The sequence below is a fragment of the Macadamia integrifolia genome, unplaced genomic scaffold (genome assembly GCF_013358625.1).
Source record: "Macadamia integrifolia cultivar HAES 741 unplaced genomic scaffold, SCU_Mint_v3 scaffold2105, whole genome shotgun sequence".
NCBI classification, from domain to species: domain Eukaryota; kingdom Viridiplantae; phylum Streptophyta; class Magnoliopsida; order Proteales; family Proteaceae; genus Macadamia; species Macadamia integrifolia.
The window spans coordinates 1-18875 of record NW_024868513.1 but is presented as its reverse complement, the minus strand read 5'-3'; the positions used below and the strand labels follow the sequence as shown (position 1 = coordinate 18875).

Genomic DNA, 18875 nt, shown 5'->3' with positions numbered 1-18875 from the left:
TGATTTATCATTGTAAGGGAAAGATAATTATTATTGAAATCACAAAATGAACTTTGCTATCATATTATTCATTTAATAATCCAACTGATTTTGTATAATGAAAAAGGAGATCAATGGAAGTGTTGTTACAATTTACAAATCAAATTCCCTATTCATATCCTCATATTCATTGATTTGTAATAATTTCCCTTACAACAAAAAATATTTTCACTAATATTGTAAGAAATAGATATTCAAGTCACTTATTTATAATTTTGGGTTAGTCCAATCTGTTTTTCAATCAACCCATCATACCTTAGTCCGAAACCAATCCAATAAAAATTGGTTTGATTCAATCTAGGTTTGATGGCCGGTTCCGTCCAATGTCAGTCGGACTGAATCGGTTTTGATCCAAAACTAGGTCAAGCCAAAGTTGAACCAATAAGTTGAAGTCTCAGATTTGGTTGGCTCAATTTTAGTTCAAACCAGTCGTTTTGTTATTGTCTTCCATTAATGGGCTAGTATCAGTCCGCTCTCAGATGTTTTGTTCAGTTTAGTTTAGATTTTCCATATATATATTCCAGCTTTAACAAAAATACTTTTGGTTCTTCAAACTTTTCCAAAGGTTTATTTCTGGGTTCTATTTGGTTTCAGATTTCGGCTCGATTTGGGAACTAAACAGTTTTTGGTTGGTCCAACCGGTTTAGCTGGAATTTGACATCCCTAACCTGTCTCTCCAGCCACTCGGTGGTGGAGAGAACAAGGTCGATTGTCCCAAGCTTATGACGGAAATTTAGAGAGAGTGTGATGCTCTCACATCATCTACAGAGCGCAGACTGCAAAATGGCGTTTGGCGCCCTGAGTTTTTCTTCTATCATCACCAGCAGCTCCATTGCTTCGAGTTGCAGGAGTACTAGGGGTTCCATCGGTTTCGTGTGCGCGTTAGCCGCTTCCCATTTTCTCAAGAACCGCTCAAAGAGCAGCTTTGCTAATTGTACTTGGGATTACAGCAACGCCGCATTAGTCTGTCGCGCTTCTGGAACAGATGTTGGCGCCGCAATCAGCAGCTCTGCGATTAATGGGTACTTCAGCATTTCGAAATTCATATATACAGCCATCCCTTTCAGCTTCTCTCTTCGGAAAGTTTTGCTATTTTGCTCCTCCTTTGGAGTTTTACTGCTTCAATTTTGAAGTCCTCTGTTCCTCCCCACTGGGTTTTGTTGATTTTAGTTCTAGTGTAGCATAACAAGAAAGGCTTTTTTTTACGAACACAGTCTGGAAGTTTTAAACTTAGTTCCAAGTGCTTCAGAAAAATTTCACCAGGAGGGGACATTGGGTAGTTGTACTTTTATCTAATCATTGCGCAGTTGGTTGACTTGCTTCCTGAATGTGATTCTTAGGGTGTGCATCTTTGGATATGTTTGACGTTTCATGTGAATTACCATGGCAGCGGGTTTGATTTCATATCTTTGCAGATGGACCTAAGCCGTCTATGACATATTGAGAATTACCATGACATCTAGTTGTTTTTGGATGTGATTCATTTTTCCATTCCTCTACAATGACCTAACCTACTATAGCCTAGGTAACAGGGACACTGATACAGGTCTTGGTGTCCAACATGGACATGACACTTACTGTGAAATTCTATAGGGCTTACTGACAAAATAATATTATTCATGGTGAATGACAAGGAAAAATCTGATAACTGTTTTTGCATTAAGCAGCAGTTAATGGAAGAAAAAAGAAGGGGAAGGTTGTAATACTCCATTCACTTGTGCCATTTGAGTCCACACAATCACCAGATATAAATTTTTTTCTCTGTGGAAGATCTTCTGGGTTTGCTGTTATCTAGGTTCTAGTAAAGCATGAGTATCTCATGATCTGCATGAATAAGTTCATTTTGCTTTCTTCTAGTATTCTGCCAGTTTCACATGAAAGTGTGCCTCTGCTTTATTCTCCTTAAATCTGGTTACTCTTTTCTTCTGGGTCTGCTTTTTTCTGAGACCTAGTCTGATTGCAGCAGCTACCCCAAATACAATCGCCTGCTTCCATGCCCATTACAAAATGGGCCACCAAGAGTAGAACACCTAGTTGTTTCAGAAGGAGGGCCTGTTCTTGAGTATATTAGTAATGCTTTGGATCTTCCTCACCTGTAAGTGCTGCTGTATTTTCCTCAATTTTAATGGTGTGGCGGTTTTTGTTTTGTTTGTTTATCTGGGAGTCAGGATGGATTGATGAAATATGAATTATAAATTTTATCCATGAAGGTTCGTTTCAGATCTTATCCATTTTGGAGCAGTGTACTATGCATTAGTGTGTCCGGAGCCACCTCCAAGCGCAACACCTGAGCAAGTTAAGTTATTTAAAGAAGTGACAGCACCATCAGTTTTAAAAAAAAGACAGTCCATTAAAGGAAAGACTGTGCGTGAAGCACAGAAGACTTTCCGGATAGCTCACCCTAATGAGTTTGTTGAAGCTGGAACTTACTTACGCGTGCATATACACCCAAAACGCTTCCCAAGGTGATGTATTGACACTCAATCTTCCTACTTCATTAGAACCTCTTAGCACCATCTTTTCCTTGTGATGCAGGAGAGCAGTAGAAACGTCCCAGACTGATTTTGTTGAGTTACAATTATTTAGAGCTTTGAGTTAAAAGAAAGGAAGCTTTATCTCTTCAACTAATGATGGAGATTTCTTTTCTAAGTTAAAACCCAATGTTCTATGTTTTATTGGTAGATGAATGTTTGTGTTGACTTTGACTGAGTTTATTTCATGTTTACTTTTTATTGTTTTAGTAGCAGGATTTTGATTGTAATCTTATTGGAGGAGAATGAGAAACCTGTGAAGCTCTCCTTTTACCCTTGATTTCTACTTCTCCATTCGATGCATTATCTGGTACTTACATGTGGCAAATTTCAAAGATGGAGTTTGTGAATGAATATCAGTCAAGGTTGTACTGCTTAGTATCTGAGTTTTCTGAGGGATATTGAACCCATTTGAGATGAAAATTTTCCTGGCAACTGATGCCATGAGCTGAATCTTGGCGTGATGTAAATTTGTTGTGATTGTAAAACTTTTAACCCTTGTTCTACTGTACGTCTGTACCACTGTGCTTATTTTGGAGTTGCTTTTGAGTAATTCTATATGCTAGACAGAGTTTGATTACTCAGATTATCTTGCATACCCATGTTAATTACTGATCCAATATATTCACTTCCACTGGAGTTCTAACCTTCACTATAGAGTTGAGAAACCCCCAAGTACTCATCATTCAATATCCATTATTTTTTTATCACTATTTCTTGGTTTCTATGCTCCTTGTTGGGTCCTCAATCCTTTTTGAGTTGACAAGTCCGAAATATACATTTGGTTGGTTTATACTATGTAGAAATCTGTTAACTTTGGAAATATTCTATTACTACTTGGTGCATTGGATTTTTTGTCCAAAATCAACAAGATGAGATTGTGGCCGACTGAGTGCATTCCACGGGATGCACATCAATATTAAGCGTTTACATGAAGCACGAGAAATTCAGACATTTTTATTTGGTTCACAACTCTCTCATTGAATTGGGAAGAACACTATTTTCCCATTGCGGATTGTTAAAGACTACTACATCACTAGTCTTTATCACGGATGATGCAGGCTGAGGGATGGAGATTGATCACAAAGAAAGGAGAGCTTCATGAGATTCTCTTGCAATTTGCATTGGCTGAGTAATGGTCACTTTTAACCAAGGAAAAAAGTATAACATTTGTGTTTGTTTTGCTGGTGGATTCTCTACTACTAGCACCCATCATCTTTAACCAGCGGCAGAGGCATAATATATGTGTTTGGTTGGCTGGTGGACTTTTGTGCAGGTGTTATGAAATTGATTGGAGATCAAGAATTATAGCTGTGACTGAATCCTATGTAGTTCTGGACAAACCTGCTGGTACATCAGTATGTAGATGGTGGTGCCTTATTTTGATACTATTCATTAATGTAGTGTCATAATGTCTACAAAATTGTTGCTTTGAGAACAGGATTTAGAAAACTAAGTGCAGATAAATGTTTGTGGAATCAAAAAGTGATACTGGTGTTGTTTGAGGTTATACTGTATGTTGGTGGATGGATGGATATGACCTTCCTAAATACTGAACTAAGCCTCAAGATATTTTGGTTTGTAGGCTTTAAAAATTATTTCTTTTTTAATTTCTCTAGCAACATATTGCTCTGTCCCTATAACTCTTTTAAGCCTTGACATTGTTGAAATCAAGATATAGAACTGGAAGTAATTAAGTAAACTCTGTAAATTGGCAAGGGACCTTTTGTTGAGTTGGTTGAGTCATAAATAACCCAGTTATTGGAAGTACATGACATTGATATTGGGGAGTAAACTATTACAAAGATATGATACAGTACCTATTTTGAAGCATCAGTTTAATGTTGGTCCAGTTGGATATGTTGTGCACTTAGGGCCAAATCTCAAAGCATCCTGTAAACATGCTGCTCCCCCAGCCATATTGCTCACGAAATGGAAAAAAAAAATTATTCGTTTTATAAATTATAGTGTTGGCCAATTTTTTTTTTTTTTTTTTTTCGTTCTTTCTGAATAAAATATCTTCTATATCAATCCAATCAAACTCGAAGAGTTTTTGTTTATCATGCTTAGCTTGTTTGGGGTAGCAACCGTTGTATATAAACTATTTTATTTTAGTAAATAATAACAAAATTAACCTTACTTTAAGAAAATATTTTATTATAGTAAGTTATGCAGTAAATATATTTCTGCTGCATCTCTACTTTTTACATGAGCACTACATTCTTATTACCCTTTATTCTTGGAGATCCCATTGATTTTGGAAGAGAGCAACTGCGAAGACAAGGTTGTTGTCCCCCCCACCCCTCTTCTTCCTCATTTTTATTTTTTATTTTTTGGCCTAACTTGGCAGTGACATCGCTCATGACCTGATGTTTGCATAGAACTTTCTAACTGCCGACTCAACACTATGGCCCGAAATTTTATTATTCTTCATATTTCATTTTATAATCTGTCATCAGAAGTTGTATCTACCTAGATTTGATCTTTGTGGCAATACTTTGTTTGTAAAGATGGTAAAGTTTAGTTATTTATTAATTATCTTTGTTTTATGTATGTTGACTTCGGTTAGGTGGGAGGAACAACAGATAACATTGAAGAAAGCTGTGTGACTTTTGCCAGTCGTGCTTTGGGATTCACTACTCCCTTGAAGACCACCCATCAGATTGATAATTGCACTGAAGGATGGTAATGTATTTTAAAATGGATTAATGGATTATATTGGATTAAGTTGCCAATTATGTATACAAACACTATAATGGCTTAAAACTGTTTACTTGCAGTGTTGTGTTGGCTAGGACCAAAGAGTACTGCTCGGTCTTTCATGGCAAGATCAGGGTAAATTCTTAATTTGCTTTCTTGATGCAAAATAGATGCATCAACTGAATACAAACATGAGTATGCACAAGTTGAGAACTGGTACTGAATGCTCAGCGATGCTGCTGCCTAGTCATCTTGATTAGTTCCTCTATATGTATAAGTTACTTCATAAATTTGCATGTAATGGCAATATAATACCTCTCTTACATTGTTTATTTAGAAACTATGGCTCACATCCTGCACCCAGTGATGTGGAGAAATAAACAAGTTCTACTTATAGAAGTATGAAACACACATTTTTCCATATTAATAGATTATGCAAGTATCAGCACTTATATATGCAAATATCTATGTATCTTACCTTGTAAAAGTAAATCATGCCCAAGCATATCCTGCACCATATTTTTTCCTGTTCCTGAATTTACTTAACTATTGCAATATATTTTGGTGATTGCACAGTGGAGTCCATACTTTACTCTCCATTTGTCTGACTTGATCACCAACATATCCCTGCATGGATATGTGAAGCCATTAACTTATCAGCATGCCTCAGCAAGCAACATATATTGTCGAATACTCACCGTTCAATTAATCCTCCATGTGAAAACATTTATTTGCTTTCAATGATCGTAGTTATTATGATCAGTTAACTTTTTTTTTTTTTGGTATTTAATTATCAATTTTCAGGAGAAAAAAGTGAAAAAGCTTTATCGTGCTCTTGCTGCTGCACCTGTGTCCGTTGGGATAATTACCCACTATATGCGTCCAGTTAATATAGCTCCAAGGCTTATTTCGGAAGGTGACCTTTTTCCATAATCAAGCAATAATTGTAATTCCCAGCTACTATTTTAAAGCTTTGACAAAGTGTCGTTCATTTGGGGGAATATGCAAGAGAGACGACATATTGTGGTTTCTCAAGGATAATTTTGGCATAAGTATCGACACCATCTAAGTGAAACAAATAATTAGAAATGAGGGACTAAAAATGCAGTTTATTCGTGGTGTCTAAAAGCTGAATAGTTTATGCAATGCACTTGGATCGCATGCACAAAGTATAAACACGGAGGCATGAAAGTTGTGCCACATGGTCCCTAAACGCAACTCAACTAACCATTTTCCCTAGTAAATGGGGTCAGCATGGATCCTGTTTCACCATTCCACTTTTTTTTTTAATATATACATATGGGGAAGGAAGAAATAGAAATAGTTTCTGCCTTTGCAGTTTCTCTATAGGATACCCATTTCTAAGGCATGTCTTTGTACTATATAGGATTCATAATTCTCTAGGCCCTGCGTGCCCTGAGGTATCAATTGACTGTATAATTCAGTGAACTGTCATTTCATTTTCTCAATCCATTGTTCTTTTTAACATTATTTGCCTCTTTCTTGAGAAGATATCTCTTCCTCTTTTTGGAACTGCTTTCTATTGATTTAATCATATTTATGTAAGACATTTGGTACTCAGAATTGGTTCCGTAAGTTACCTTTGCCAAACAATCCAGATCTGGAGAGAGACAGGAAGAGCTTCCACTGTGTTGAATATTAGATAGTTGCTGCTGGTTCCTCGGCTTAGGCAGGTTTTTTTTTTCCTTCTTTTAAATAAGGAAATGTTTGGACAGAGAAATAGGGGAATGTGCAGGCAAACGAGCCAAAACTCACTCATAAGAAAGAAACTTGGATAAATACTTTGATAGACAGAGTGGCAAATTGTCCGTAGTGCATAATCTAAGCTGCATAACCAATGTTTTCCAACTCATCAGGACTATCATTTGCAGATCTTTGGCTTAGAAAGAATTTAATCATCTTCAGGAAGCATACAAGCTCCTCTTGGCTCAGTTGGATTTAGTTTGCTAAGTAGATTTGATTAAATCAAGAAAAGATGTACTATTTCTAGCTATTAATCCTTGTCATCACGGCCCTTGGTCTCGAAGTCAGAACTGGATAGAGCATAAAGTGTCATATGATCAGCCTAAACCAGTTTCTGTGGAATGAGTCTCTATACCATATTTTTAACCTTGCTATGTAATCTACTAAAGTTGCACCATACTAAGCTTCACAGTGAAGTTTATGAATAAAAATCTCAGTTAATGCAATTCAGGATAATCTTCATGTGACTTATATGACATGCAATTTGAGATATTTTCTGATCTATCTGGTATCTGCTGACATGTATTTTTCCCTAAAAATTTCACACTTGTAGATTATGTGAAAGGATGGTATGTGTGCCAGCTTGAGGTCTTGGACTGCAAGGCAGTCCCGTGGCCAAATGCCATCATCAAAGAGAACTATTCCGTTGATGATTGTGGATGGCCTTCAAAGGATGTTGCTTATGAATGTAAAATCAATCTCCTGACAGGGCGTACTCACCAGGTTCTTCAATTGTACTTTACACCTTCGTCCTCTTTTCCTTTTCCCTTATTTATCTGGCTCTGCTGCTATCAAACGCTGTAAAATTGAAGGCTCATTTGATTCTTTCTTTGTGTCATTCCCACCATCTTTGCCTTTGTTGTCATCATTATCATCACAATTACTGTGTGCTTCCTCTCTCTCTCTTTTTTTGTTTTTGTGTGTGTGTGTGTGTGTGTGTGTGTGTGTGTGTGGGTTGGAGGGAGGGAGGGAAGTGTATATACAATTCAAAGCTTTTTTACTTTTCCAATTAATATAGGGTTTTCATTTAGAATTTAAACATCCCCTCCTTTGGTGTTAGGATAATGAAGGTCTGAAGGTGAGACTCCTAATAACCAGGTGTGATTTTCTTTTAAAAATATATAGATCATAGGGGAAAGATAGGTGCTGCTTTGCTAGATTGATTTTGAACAATGAGAAAAGAGTGATATGCAAGTCTTTAGAGCTGCAAAATCTTTTCCCTCTCGGAATTACTGAATGGACTATATTGCTCTCTTCCCCCTATATTTATAGGTTATTTTCCATACTTATACAATTTTTAAGAATGAAAGAAAAGATCATATACTCGCAAATCAAATATCGTTGCTCATCTTCGATCTCAGTGGCATCAGTGAGAGCGGAATTCCTATTCTGACGGTGCTTGATCATCCTTACGCAGGTCCGAGCACAGTTGGCCGCTTGCGGAGCACCTATAGTCGGTGATTCAATGTACATGCCTGCTGCAATTGCAGAGAAGGCCAATCCTGGGATTAACCCATTTGGTAAATACAAGAAAGATTATACAATTGACAATGATAGAGTAAAGGCTGTTGAAGAATGGATTGCACAGCATGGGAAGGAACCAAGCATTGCTATTGCTCTCCAAGCATGTCAGATCTCATGGGACGATGGAGAGCATTATTATGAGGCCAAATCTCCATGGTGGAGATGATAAACACACAAGTTAGCTTGCAAGGTCTGGTTTCTTGGACCATTCTTTGTGTATTATAACTTATTTATTTAAAAACAAAAAAACAAAAAACAAAAACTTCGCCTTTCACATTTGTAAACAGGGGGATGGAAATTGTACCATTTCTTTAAATTTCGCCGAGGCACTGTTTGTTTCGTTGTAAAATTTTCAATATAAACCCTAAATCATATTTTTGCATGAATTTTTTTTTTTTTTATGTAAAATTGCTTATTTTTCAATGTCTTTTTTTATACTTTTTTGCATTTACATCAAAATTTAAAATAAAAAGTGGAAAATCCTATTTGACAGTAAAGTTTTCTTTTCTGCCTTTCTACATGAAAACAAATGAAGCTCAAGCAATAGATACAAGAACAATGGCATTCTCTGTGGTTGGGGTTGTTGGATGCATCCTACACTCCTGAATTTGCATCATGTGAGAAGTGATGTAGCAATTTTGACCGTGTGGATATTTAGTAACGGTATGAATTGGTCATATGTCAAATTTTAATTCGAGGTTTAATCAGATACACTCCCAAGCCATTGCATTTCAACTCATGTGTGTGTTCATACATCTTCTTGGTAATGCTCAATTTTTTGGATGCTTTATTTTACCACTTGATAAGCTTTGTTTGGGTTGAAACTTCACATATGAACAGGACATCTTGGGGTCAACTTGTTCATAATTTCAGCTTCGCGCGATAGAGCTTGGTTCTGATTTAGAGATACCTTTTAGATCTACTGGATTAAAGGTAAGTTTCAAATGAGGTAGAAATTATTTAGATGATCATGTGCAAAAATGATCTAGTCAATGATATATCAGTTTGGTAGACGGAACACCCCTTTGATTTGTCTAAATATTAAAAGGGAAAGGGAAATGTTCTCCAAGCCATTGGGTAGGGTATGTTAGTACCTTTATGTCTCTCTATTCTTCTCTCGTAAAATGATCTCGTCACCCTCCAATGTGCAATGCTATTTTTTCATACCTCATTGGTGCGTTCCTCTATGCCCCTTGCTTATAGAACCCTCTCCCTCAAAATTAAGAAGAAGAAAAAAATTCCACAAATTTTTTTATTCAAAGTACTGTAGATCTTGGGGGTTAAAAATAAAGATCGAAAGCTTTTGTGGACGATTCATGTAGAAGGTCAGACGATCCCAATTCAAATTGGCCGATTTCATCTCTATTGGCAAATGCCAGCTTTCCATTAATCCTTTTTTAATTTTTGGTTCTAGCTTTCCAATTATCTCATGGAAGGGTTCCATTCCACCTATGAGTTCTCTACTTTTCTTTAATTGACTCCCCTAACCCTTTTTTTCTTTAATGGATTCCCTAACTTTTTTTTTTGGCTTATTTCTTTGATGTCCCAACCCCCACCACCTAAAGAACCTAAAGGTTTGGCAAAGTATAAGATTAGGTTAAGTCACCTTCTCAGAAAGATAACTCAGTCTTAATACTCCCAAAGGGAAGCAAACTATTTAAGTATAAAAACTATTTCTTTCCTCTCTTTCTGGTAAGTCGGAGGCATCACATAGACAAAGAAATAACAACTGATGCCTTCGTCAGCACACCTCTAGATTCCGCGTGAGGGCAAATAGTTATCTGACCTAATCCATTAATTCAATCTCACCCATATTCTCTGAACCCCAACGCGGTTTGGAAATCAGTTCACACATAAGAGTGTGAGCTGGTTTAAAATTTAAATTAAGGTATAGAAATTAAAAATAAAAAAGAAAGTCTCCAAGGCTATATTTGGTAGTCCGTTCTATGAGAACATAAAAAAAAAACGAAATAAAGCGTTTATTTTTTGGTTTTTTGTGAAAAAAAAAATATAAAAAGAAGATAGACACTCCAAAATAATGGAACGATGAGATCTTGTTCAGTCATTTCGGTTTCGTTCCAAATACAAAAAAAAAAAGTGAACAACTAGTGTAATCGTTCCCAAAATAGTATTTTTTTTAATTTTTTTATTAACAGCATTATGATACAAAAACTGAAAATTCTATTTTTGGCACGAAACTTTGTTTCTAGAACTGAATGACTACCAAACGCAACCTAACAAGCACTATAGGGTAACACACTAATGAGATGCTACAAAATAGTATCATACCTAGGAGGGTCAGCAATGCAATATCATTTGAGAACAAGAGAGATAGAGACAATAGTCCTAGAATACCTTGCAATGCGATGTGATGGCTTAGAGAACCTTTTTCCCTTATAAGAAAAATAAAATAGAGAGGAAGTTCTCTGAGCCACCAGGGTAGGGTGTGATTGCATGTATCAACATGGCATTGGAACAAACTAAGTCTATGATTGGATATCAAGAAAAGAAAAAAAATCAAAAAATCAAAAAAAAAAAAAAAAAAAAAAAAAAAAAAAACTTGAATTTGAGGAGAGTGATCTCCCTCTCTGAAATGCCCTCTTATGCATGAAACCGTTTTGTTATACCTCATTAGTATGCTCTTCTATGCTACTTGCTCAAAGAGCCCTCCCTTAAAAAAAAATTTCAATTTTGTCAATTTCAGTATTTTCTTTTAATTTATATGAGATTTCTTTTTCCTAAATTCCATTTGGTTGCAAGAGAAATAAAATGAGAGAAAGTAAAATTAAATCGATACTAAAATAGAATTTTTTGTTTATATAACAAACTCGGATACGGAAAAAAATTATCTGCAATTCCGATCTCGTACAATTCCGTGAAATACCACCTGCAGGGGGTGACACGTGTATTGATACCAATGCAATGGTCCAGATCTGATTTAAATGCCTCTTCACTGATTTAATGTTTTATTAGTTGTACCAGATATGGACCATTGTATTGGTATCAGTACACGTGTCACTGCCTGAAGGTGGTATTGCACGGAATTGTACGAGATCGGAATTGCAGACGATTTCAACCCACCCGGATACATATTAAATTTGGTTATACATTTTGCTTTATAGTCAAATTTCTTTGATTTGAAAAGTAGAATTGAGATTCTGTTTGATTATTGGTACGATATATAGGAATACAAAGGAAAGGAAAATCAGATAAATTTCAAATTGGAAAGAAAACTGATTTTTTCCATGGGCTTCATTTACCCGTTTGGTTAAATAGTAAATTTCACTTCTACTTTACAGCCAATTACTTCTATTTGTGTATCTCGTTTAGCTGAGAGCCCACAAGGATTAGGACCAAACCATGGTTTGCTAAAATCTTAGAAAGCCATGGTTTGGTCCAAATCCTTGTGCCCTATCTCTTATAAAGAAAACACTTCTTTCCTTTAAAAAAATAGAAAGAGAAAGAAAAGGAAAAGGCTAAAGAGAAAAATCTTCTATGTGACCATGTCAACACCGAGAATCAAACATCTAATCTTTTTCTTTCTTTAGATAAAAAGTTCACTGAGTGGTGGGTGCAGCTAAGAATTTTGTGGATGGCAACATAATAGAGCAGTTAATAGGAATTGTTACTTTTACCCATTATTCCATATTTACGAATATTTTTTGTTTTCCTTCCAGACGAATACGATATTGAGATCTTTCCCAGAAGGCCACAATGAGATTGGTTTCTAAGATCACTTTCAGCTTTAGGACTTTTACTAGTTAATCCAAGTAAAGCACCCAAGTGTCGTTATTTTTTGAAACGAGGTCCTTGAAAATGTCCTTAAACTTGCGACTTCATGTTCAAAATGCCCTTAAAAAATGAGTAAAGGGAGTCTAGACTCTGGAATCTGGATCATATGTGTAAGATTTATGTAACATGTCCTTTTTTTCTTTTTCATAAATTTCACTCCATACATGTACAAATTTTGGTATGGTCTTAGGCCCAATAAAAACCAAATCATTAAGACAAAGATCAATTTTAGTCTGATTTGATTCGATCTTTTATCGTATTGACTTAATAAGCTCTTATCAACCTACTATCAGGTTGATATCAATATGATTTTAGTTTTTCAAATACATATATTAAAAATAGGAAGAATGTTTTAAATCCAACAGTGTAGAGACTATACCAGCACAGGGCCCAATGGAAGCCCATCTAAAAGCATCAGCAGAATATACATTTCACTTTTCATTGGGGGAAGGGGACTGTTATTTCAACCTCGTCTGTGTCTAGGCATAACCCCACACTCTCGGATAAAAAAAATTTGCCCTTTAAATAATAGACGAACATGCTTACTTTATGATGTTTTTCAGTTTTTATCAGGTTTTTCATTTCGATTCGATTTCCATTTCAATCAGCCAGCCTGGTTCATTTTGAAACCGGTTTCATGCAAATCCAAAAGGAAACCAAACCAATAAGGTTTGATTTCCTTCTTCTTCTTTTTTTGACGATCCACCTGGTTTAGGCTAGAGATTGACCTCTCCTATGAAGATTGAAGACACAAGGGCAACTTAAAAATAGGAAGAGGTTTAGGCTAGAGATTGACCTTTCCTATGAAGATTGAAGACACAAGGGCAACTTAGAAATAGGAAGACAATGTAGCAGGGAGTGATTATTCTCTTTACGAACATTAGGATAGCCTAATGGTGGTAGCTTCGACTTGTGGAGCCGGCACCCAGGAGAGGAGGTCGTAGAATCGAATCCTGTCGTACGCATTGTGTGAGTGTGTGTGTGTGTGTTTTCTTATTTATTCTATACCCACCCGTGGGTTGCCCAGATGGTTAGGGCAAACTGAGGATTGTGTGGATTAGGCGCACGGTCTCAAGTTCGATTCCCATTTGTGCATCTGCGATTTAAGTGGAGATCATGGCAGTGGGTTGCTGTGCTAGTCTCCCCGAGGATTAGTCGAGGTGCACGTAAGCTGGCCCGGACACCTTGGTTAAAAAAAAAAATGATTATTCTCTGCAGTGAGCATCGGATGGCTGAGAGCATCTGGGCACATGGCCTGAGGTCCTCTTGGCCGTCTGATGATCACTGCATCACTACACTCACTGGAGAGGATGTTTTCACGAAACATATAGCTGGTGTCAAAATCGTCTATAGTGAGACAATGAGACGGTGAAGTGCAGTGAACATCCAACGACTGAGATGCATGATCGGATCTTCCCAGCAGTTGATTGCTCATTGCACCTCATTGCTCATTGTAAAACTCGGGAAAGAGAGCCACCCTTCTTAATCGTAGGTGGGAGTGGGACACATGTCATCAACCATCATTACGTGAAGTTTAAGTGTACGGGTACGTGAACCAGGCTTTGAAAAAGTAACTCAAAACACGGAAAGCCAAAACCACCAAGAGTCACTGTCCACCTCTTTTCTATTCGACTGCACAATACTTTTGTTATGTACAGGTTGATTCGATGCCCCCTTTGGAAAGAAGTACAATGATCATACAAAGAAGACCCATCAGGTGACCAGGTCACCTTCTCAGAAACTCAGAAGTCGATGATGGGTTCTCCAATTTTCAGATTCCTCTCCACTGTCCATGGCAAGTTGAAAAGCTTGGCGGTGATGAATTTGAAGATCTTGTTCACATTGATATTGTGTGTTGCACTAGAGAAGAAGAGGGTTGCTTTCATGGCTTGCGCGTATTCTCTTGCCTGTCAAATCCAATTAAAACTTATTATAGAAGTTTAGAACATTCCCATCTAATTTGATCCATCTTTACAGTGAAATCCCACCCAAAACAGGGGAACTGTGAAGTAATTGACTGCACTGAGAGATTGCAAAAAGCTTAATTGTAAGTCTAATTGTACATAACTATCTGGGTTTGAGTGATTGATTCTCTTCCAAAGATAAGTCAAAATAATTTTAGTTTGCCATGAAAATCAAAAAATCAGAAGAAATAACCAGAGGTAGCCTTTGATTTAGGGGCCTCAATATGTGATCCTTAATGTGTTCGTCTAAATGTGTGTGAGGGGTTCTGTGGGGACTGTGGAGTGGGACTAGAGAAATTTTCCACAGAAAAAAAATTTTCTTCCCGACATAAAATTTGACCATATGCATGGATGGCTTGGAAATCTTAACCATGTTCACATCAAGGTTACCAGTTTCAGCTATTCACAGAATTTATGTGAGAAACTAGGAATTGATGTGAACCTTTAAAAGAGTTAAGAAAACCTCAATTCAATTTAGACTCGAAACTTTCAAAGTGATTGATAGTAAAAAGCAGAGTAAGCAGATCTTCCAAAACCCAATGCCAACCTTCAATTCATTGTCTAATCTCTGAACCCAATGTGCAGGGGCCTAACAATTTTTTGAAAAATTGAAATGAAGCTCATGCAGCTTCAGAATCCAAATTACAAAATTGTTACCTGGGTTACAATTGCCCATTGCATGTCCAGTGGAAGCCGCACGAAATCATCAAACTTGGTCCCGATTAATATCGGAATTGCCGTCTGAAACAAGAAAAGATGAAGAAGAGAAATGTGAGGAACTGTGATGTTGTTATTCTCATTATGAAATGTTCAAAAATCAACCCTTTAGAAGTACCTGATTCCACTTCCTGGCTTGGTGATACCATCCAACAACGCTGCGATCATAACGGAAATCTCTCAGAACTTAAAGACAGACTTTTTCAATTAAAATTAAAATTAAAAAAAAAAAAAAAAAAAAAAAAAAAAAAAAAAAAAAACGACAGAGTGAGTGACAGACCTGTTAAGTGTACATCGACTTGTGAGATCGAACATGATCAAGATAGCTGCGGCATCTTTACAGGCGATTGGAACGTGATTAAGAGAAGCATAATCCCCTCCCACATCCCAAATACTAAAAGCAATTTTCACCCCTTTAACTAAGAAGACTTTATCCATCAAATTCAATCCTGACATCTGCAAGCAACTCTGTTCTTGCTCTTCTCCTACATACTTAATCTACACAAAGAAAGGGATTCAATGAAAACCCGTATACAATATAAATCAAAAATGATGATTCTGGAGAGTAATTTGAGTAATAGTAAATCTACTTACAACAAAACTGGTTTTGCCAATGTCACAATCGCCCAAGAGGCTGATCTTCAAAGTTACGGATTCAGAATCCATGTCGAAATCTCTGGAGGTGGATGTAGCATCTCCGGAGGCTAATCCATTCTCAATTTCGGCCGGAGAGATGGAAGAGACGTTACTCTGTAACTCCCGATACCTGAAGGGTTTTCTGGGGTAGAAGGAAAGAACCCGATCCCAAACGAAACGAAAGAATCGGCGGAAGAAGGTGACTCGATGGAAGATGTTCCATTGTAGTTGCAGGTCCAGGTGAAGGATTTTCCGGCAAATTTGAGTCATTCTTCTGATGGCTTCTCTATACCCTTTTGGCCATGGAAGCTCGAGCTCTGTCTTCTCTGTTCTTCGTTTTTTCTCGAAAACGAAGGTGACTTCGCGACGGTTGACCGGTTTTAAGAGACACTTGAACCCAAGCGGTCTATATTGCCGGCGTACTTGGTCTTACGTGGCGATGCCTTACTATCTTTCCAGTAATTCTGTCAGGATATTATGGACAATTGGAGGGTATTTGAAGGTCATTTTCGTCAATGAAGAGAAGGAGGGGTAGTTTGGTCACTCACCGCCCTTAACAGTGAATGAATGGAGGAAAGAGAGATGATGAGGAGTCTGAGGGACTCTGAGGATCTCGTGAAACTCGCCATAATTTAAGTTGGTCGGAATGCTTCGGTGTGAAGAGCGTGTCTTTAAGGTTGGCGGCATGATCATCAAATTCACGGTTAATACTTCAAAGGGTCTATCACTCCATGGGTTTTGTTTTTGAACTTCTTAAAATTTAGAAAAAAATGATGGATTAAGAGAAAATTGTATTCATTGGAGAAGGAAGGTTGTAATCGATTATACAAGTCAAAACGGAAATGGATGATCAAAGATTTGAATTCGAACTGCATCAGTATCCGATAAAAAAAATTTGGATCCAAGCACATTTGATCCAAATTTGATTGGTATCGGATCCGTTTGCATCCATAATGAGTGGTGTCAATCTATCGGTTCGATCTGATTTTAGGATTGGTTGAATCGGTTTAAAGCATATACTGGTTAGAAAAGAAGCCGAATCATTAAGGTGAATTCATTTTTAATCTTATATAGTTCCATATTTCCTCGAGTGTTTTTCATGAGAACAAAACTGCCTAACATAGTTGATGACTTGTGATGCGTAAAAAGTCCACACTCACTATCTTAAGTTAAAATTAAAAAGAAGAAATAGTGATTCTTATGGGTCTATTATTGATTTTATCGTGATTGATTTTGATTTTTCATATATGCATGTAAAGGAACAATGTTCGATCTAGGAGCATACGTTTAAGCTTCAGACCCATGTGTTTATCTCTCCTCCTCTCCTCCAAAGTGACCTCTCTGCCTGTATGTATACTATACTCTTGGACAGAAAATACACCCATTTTCAAATCAGAATTGACGAAACCTAATTCATCCCTGAATTGATTTTTGTAATCATTTTCTGAATTGCCCCTTGTTCATATTCGATCTTCATCTTTGCCATGTATTTTCTATTTTTAATCACTTAAATAATATAAAAAATCAATTGAACTTACCCTTTTGGCAGGATCTCTAACTTCTTAAAAATACAGATTCCGATAAATCTTTTTTCTTTCATCCCAATTTCAATTTTTTTAAATTGCAACTAATTCCATACCAGTTCCGATCTGATCCGAACCAAAAAGTGGTGGAGGTCGATCTCATGTCCAATTCCTATTACTTAAACCTTGCTTATGGGTCATTCCAACCGAGACAATAGGAGGGAGGTCTCATCAGTCCGTCTCATCATTCAACCATAGGTGAAGAAAAACTTTGTTTAAAAAAAAAAAAAATATATATATATATATATATATATATTCTCTACCCTAAAAAGGAAACTCTATCCATTACCATGATGGGTGATGGCGTGTCACTGCTGCACCTACCGATTAGTAACCCCTCATCAAATGCAGATACTAAAAAAATAAATAAATAGAACAGAGCTAATTAATCAACCCTACCAAATGGAAATTCAGGTTTTGTTAATGTTTATGATATGATTAATGTAATTAAAGTGGACAAGTAATTGCATTATCATAACATTAATTTGTTGACCAATAATTATGTTGGTAGGCTGTAAGCTGTTAAAAAAATTGAAATGTCCCTTTTACTTGAATAGATCCTTCATATATCAATTTGGGAAGAATCAAGGTAGGTGGAAGCAAATGGACCATAGAGAGATAGAGAAAACTTGGTTAAGAATATAAGAAGAGATCATCTCCCACCACATTACCAGACATCATTGTTTGCTCTATTTTTTATTTGTTTTATAAAGAGTAGTAGATGGCACTGCATTAGTCCCATTCTATTGTATGGTAGAGTTACCTAATTTGATTCTTCTTGAGAAGAAAAACTGACTTCAGCAAGGAAGAAGGCCACATTGGTTTGCAATCGGTCTCAACTGATTTCAATCCAAATCAGTTAGAATCGGTCGATAGTGACCAATGAGATGCAGTGAGTATTCAACGGCTGAGAGGGTTCGACCATGTACCCTAGCCATTAGATGTTCACTGTATCTCACTGCTTCACTGCAGATGATTTTGACACGGACAAACAAAGGCCTTAATGATCTTGTGTAAGATAGAATGACCACATTCCAGTTTTTTGTTCCATGAACTTGTTGGTTAAAAAGCCCTCAGCTGTACACGATCTTCTGCTGAATGAATTTCAAAAAAAAAAAAAGGTCTGATTTTTTTGGTGGGGCTGAACCAGTTTTGATATGTATTTCAAAAACAAAATCAAACCGTTAAGATAAAGTATTGTTTCGGTCTGATCTGGTTCAATCTGGTCTTTTATTGGGTTGACTTAATGATCACTCATCAGTCTATTGTCCGATCATTATTGATTTGGTTTTGACTTTCATCTGCATACATTACAAATAATGAGAAACCATGCTTTTTTTTTTTTTCTTTCTTTCTTATTCCATCTTTTATCGGATTTTTTTTCGATTCAATGGGTCCATTAGATTGATCCAATTCAGGTTTGTACCAGTTTTATCAAAGGCCAAACCTAAACCAATCCTATTGTTAAGTCCAATTTTTACGATTGACTTTGATCGATACGGATTGTGGTTAAAAATTAACACCCTAAAGGATCAGTCGCTCTGAACCATTAGTCACCTCGATCAATTTCAATCCCAATCAACTGATCCAATCCAAAATGATATGGTTTTTTTTTTTTTTTTTTT

The 18875-nt window shown here is 36.6% G+C and overlaps 2 protein-coding genes across 3 annotated transcripts; one reads left to right on the top strand and one right to left on the bottom strand.

Annotated features, from left to right (window-relative positions):
- Window positions 1-715: 715 nt before the first annotated feature.
- On the top strand, window positions 716-8944 carry LOC122065723 (RNA pseudouridine synthase 6, chloroplastic). 2 transcript variants are annotated; one of them, XM_042629553.1, is made up of 9 exons: window positions 716-1061; window positions 2006-2134; window positions 2250-2504; window positions 3847-3928; window positions 5140-5255; window positions 5351-5405; window positions 6075-6186; window positions 7588-7757; window positions 8452-8944. In XM_042629553.1, exons 1-9 carry the CDS (start codon window positions 787-789, stop codon window positions 8722-8724), a joined length of 1467 nt encoding a protein of 488 aa, XP_042485487.1. In that variant the 5' UTR covers window positions 716-786; the 3' UTR covers window positions 8725-8944. The 2 variants fall into 2 exon arrangements, with proteins under 2 accessions (XP_042485487.1, XP_042485486.1); XM_042629552.1 differs by having other exon boundaries at window positions 2003-2134.
- A 4991-nt stretch (window positions 8945-13935) lies between these two features.
- LOC122065722 (septum-promoting GTP-binding protein 1-like) lies at window positions 13936-16354 on the bottom strand. The gene is made up of 6 exons (XM_042629551.1): window positions 16216-16354; window positions 15626-16095; window positions 15312-15529; window positions 15150-15189; window positions 14972-15055; window positions 13936-14257 (listed from the first exon to the last, which is right to left on the bottom strand). The coding sequence occupies exons 1-6, from the start codon at window positions 16352-16354 to the stop codon at window positions 14093-14095; spliced, it is 1116 nt and encodes a 371-aa protein (XP_042485485.1). The 3' UTR covers window positions 13936-14092.
- Window positions 16355-18875: the final 2521 nt, after the last annotated feature.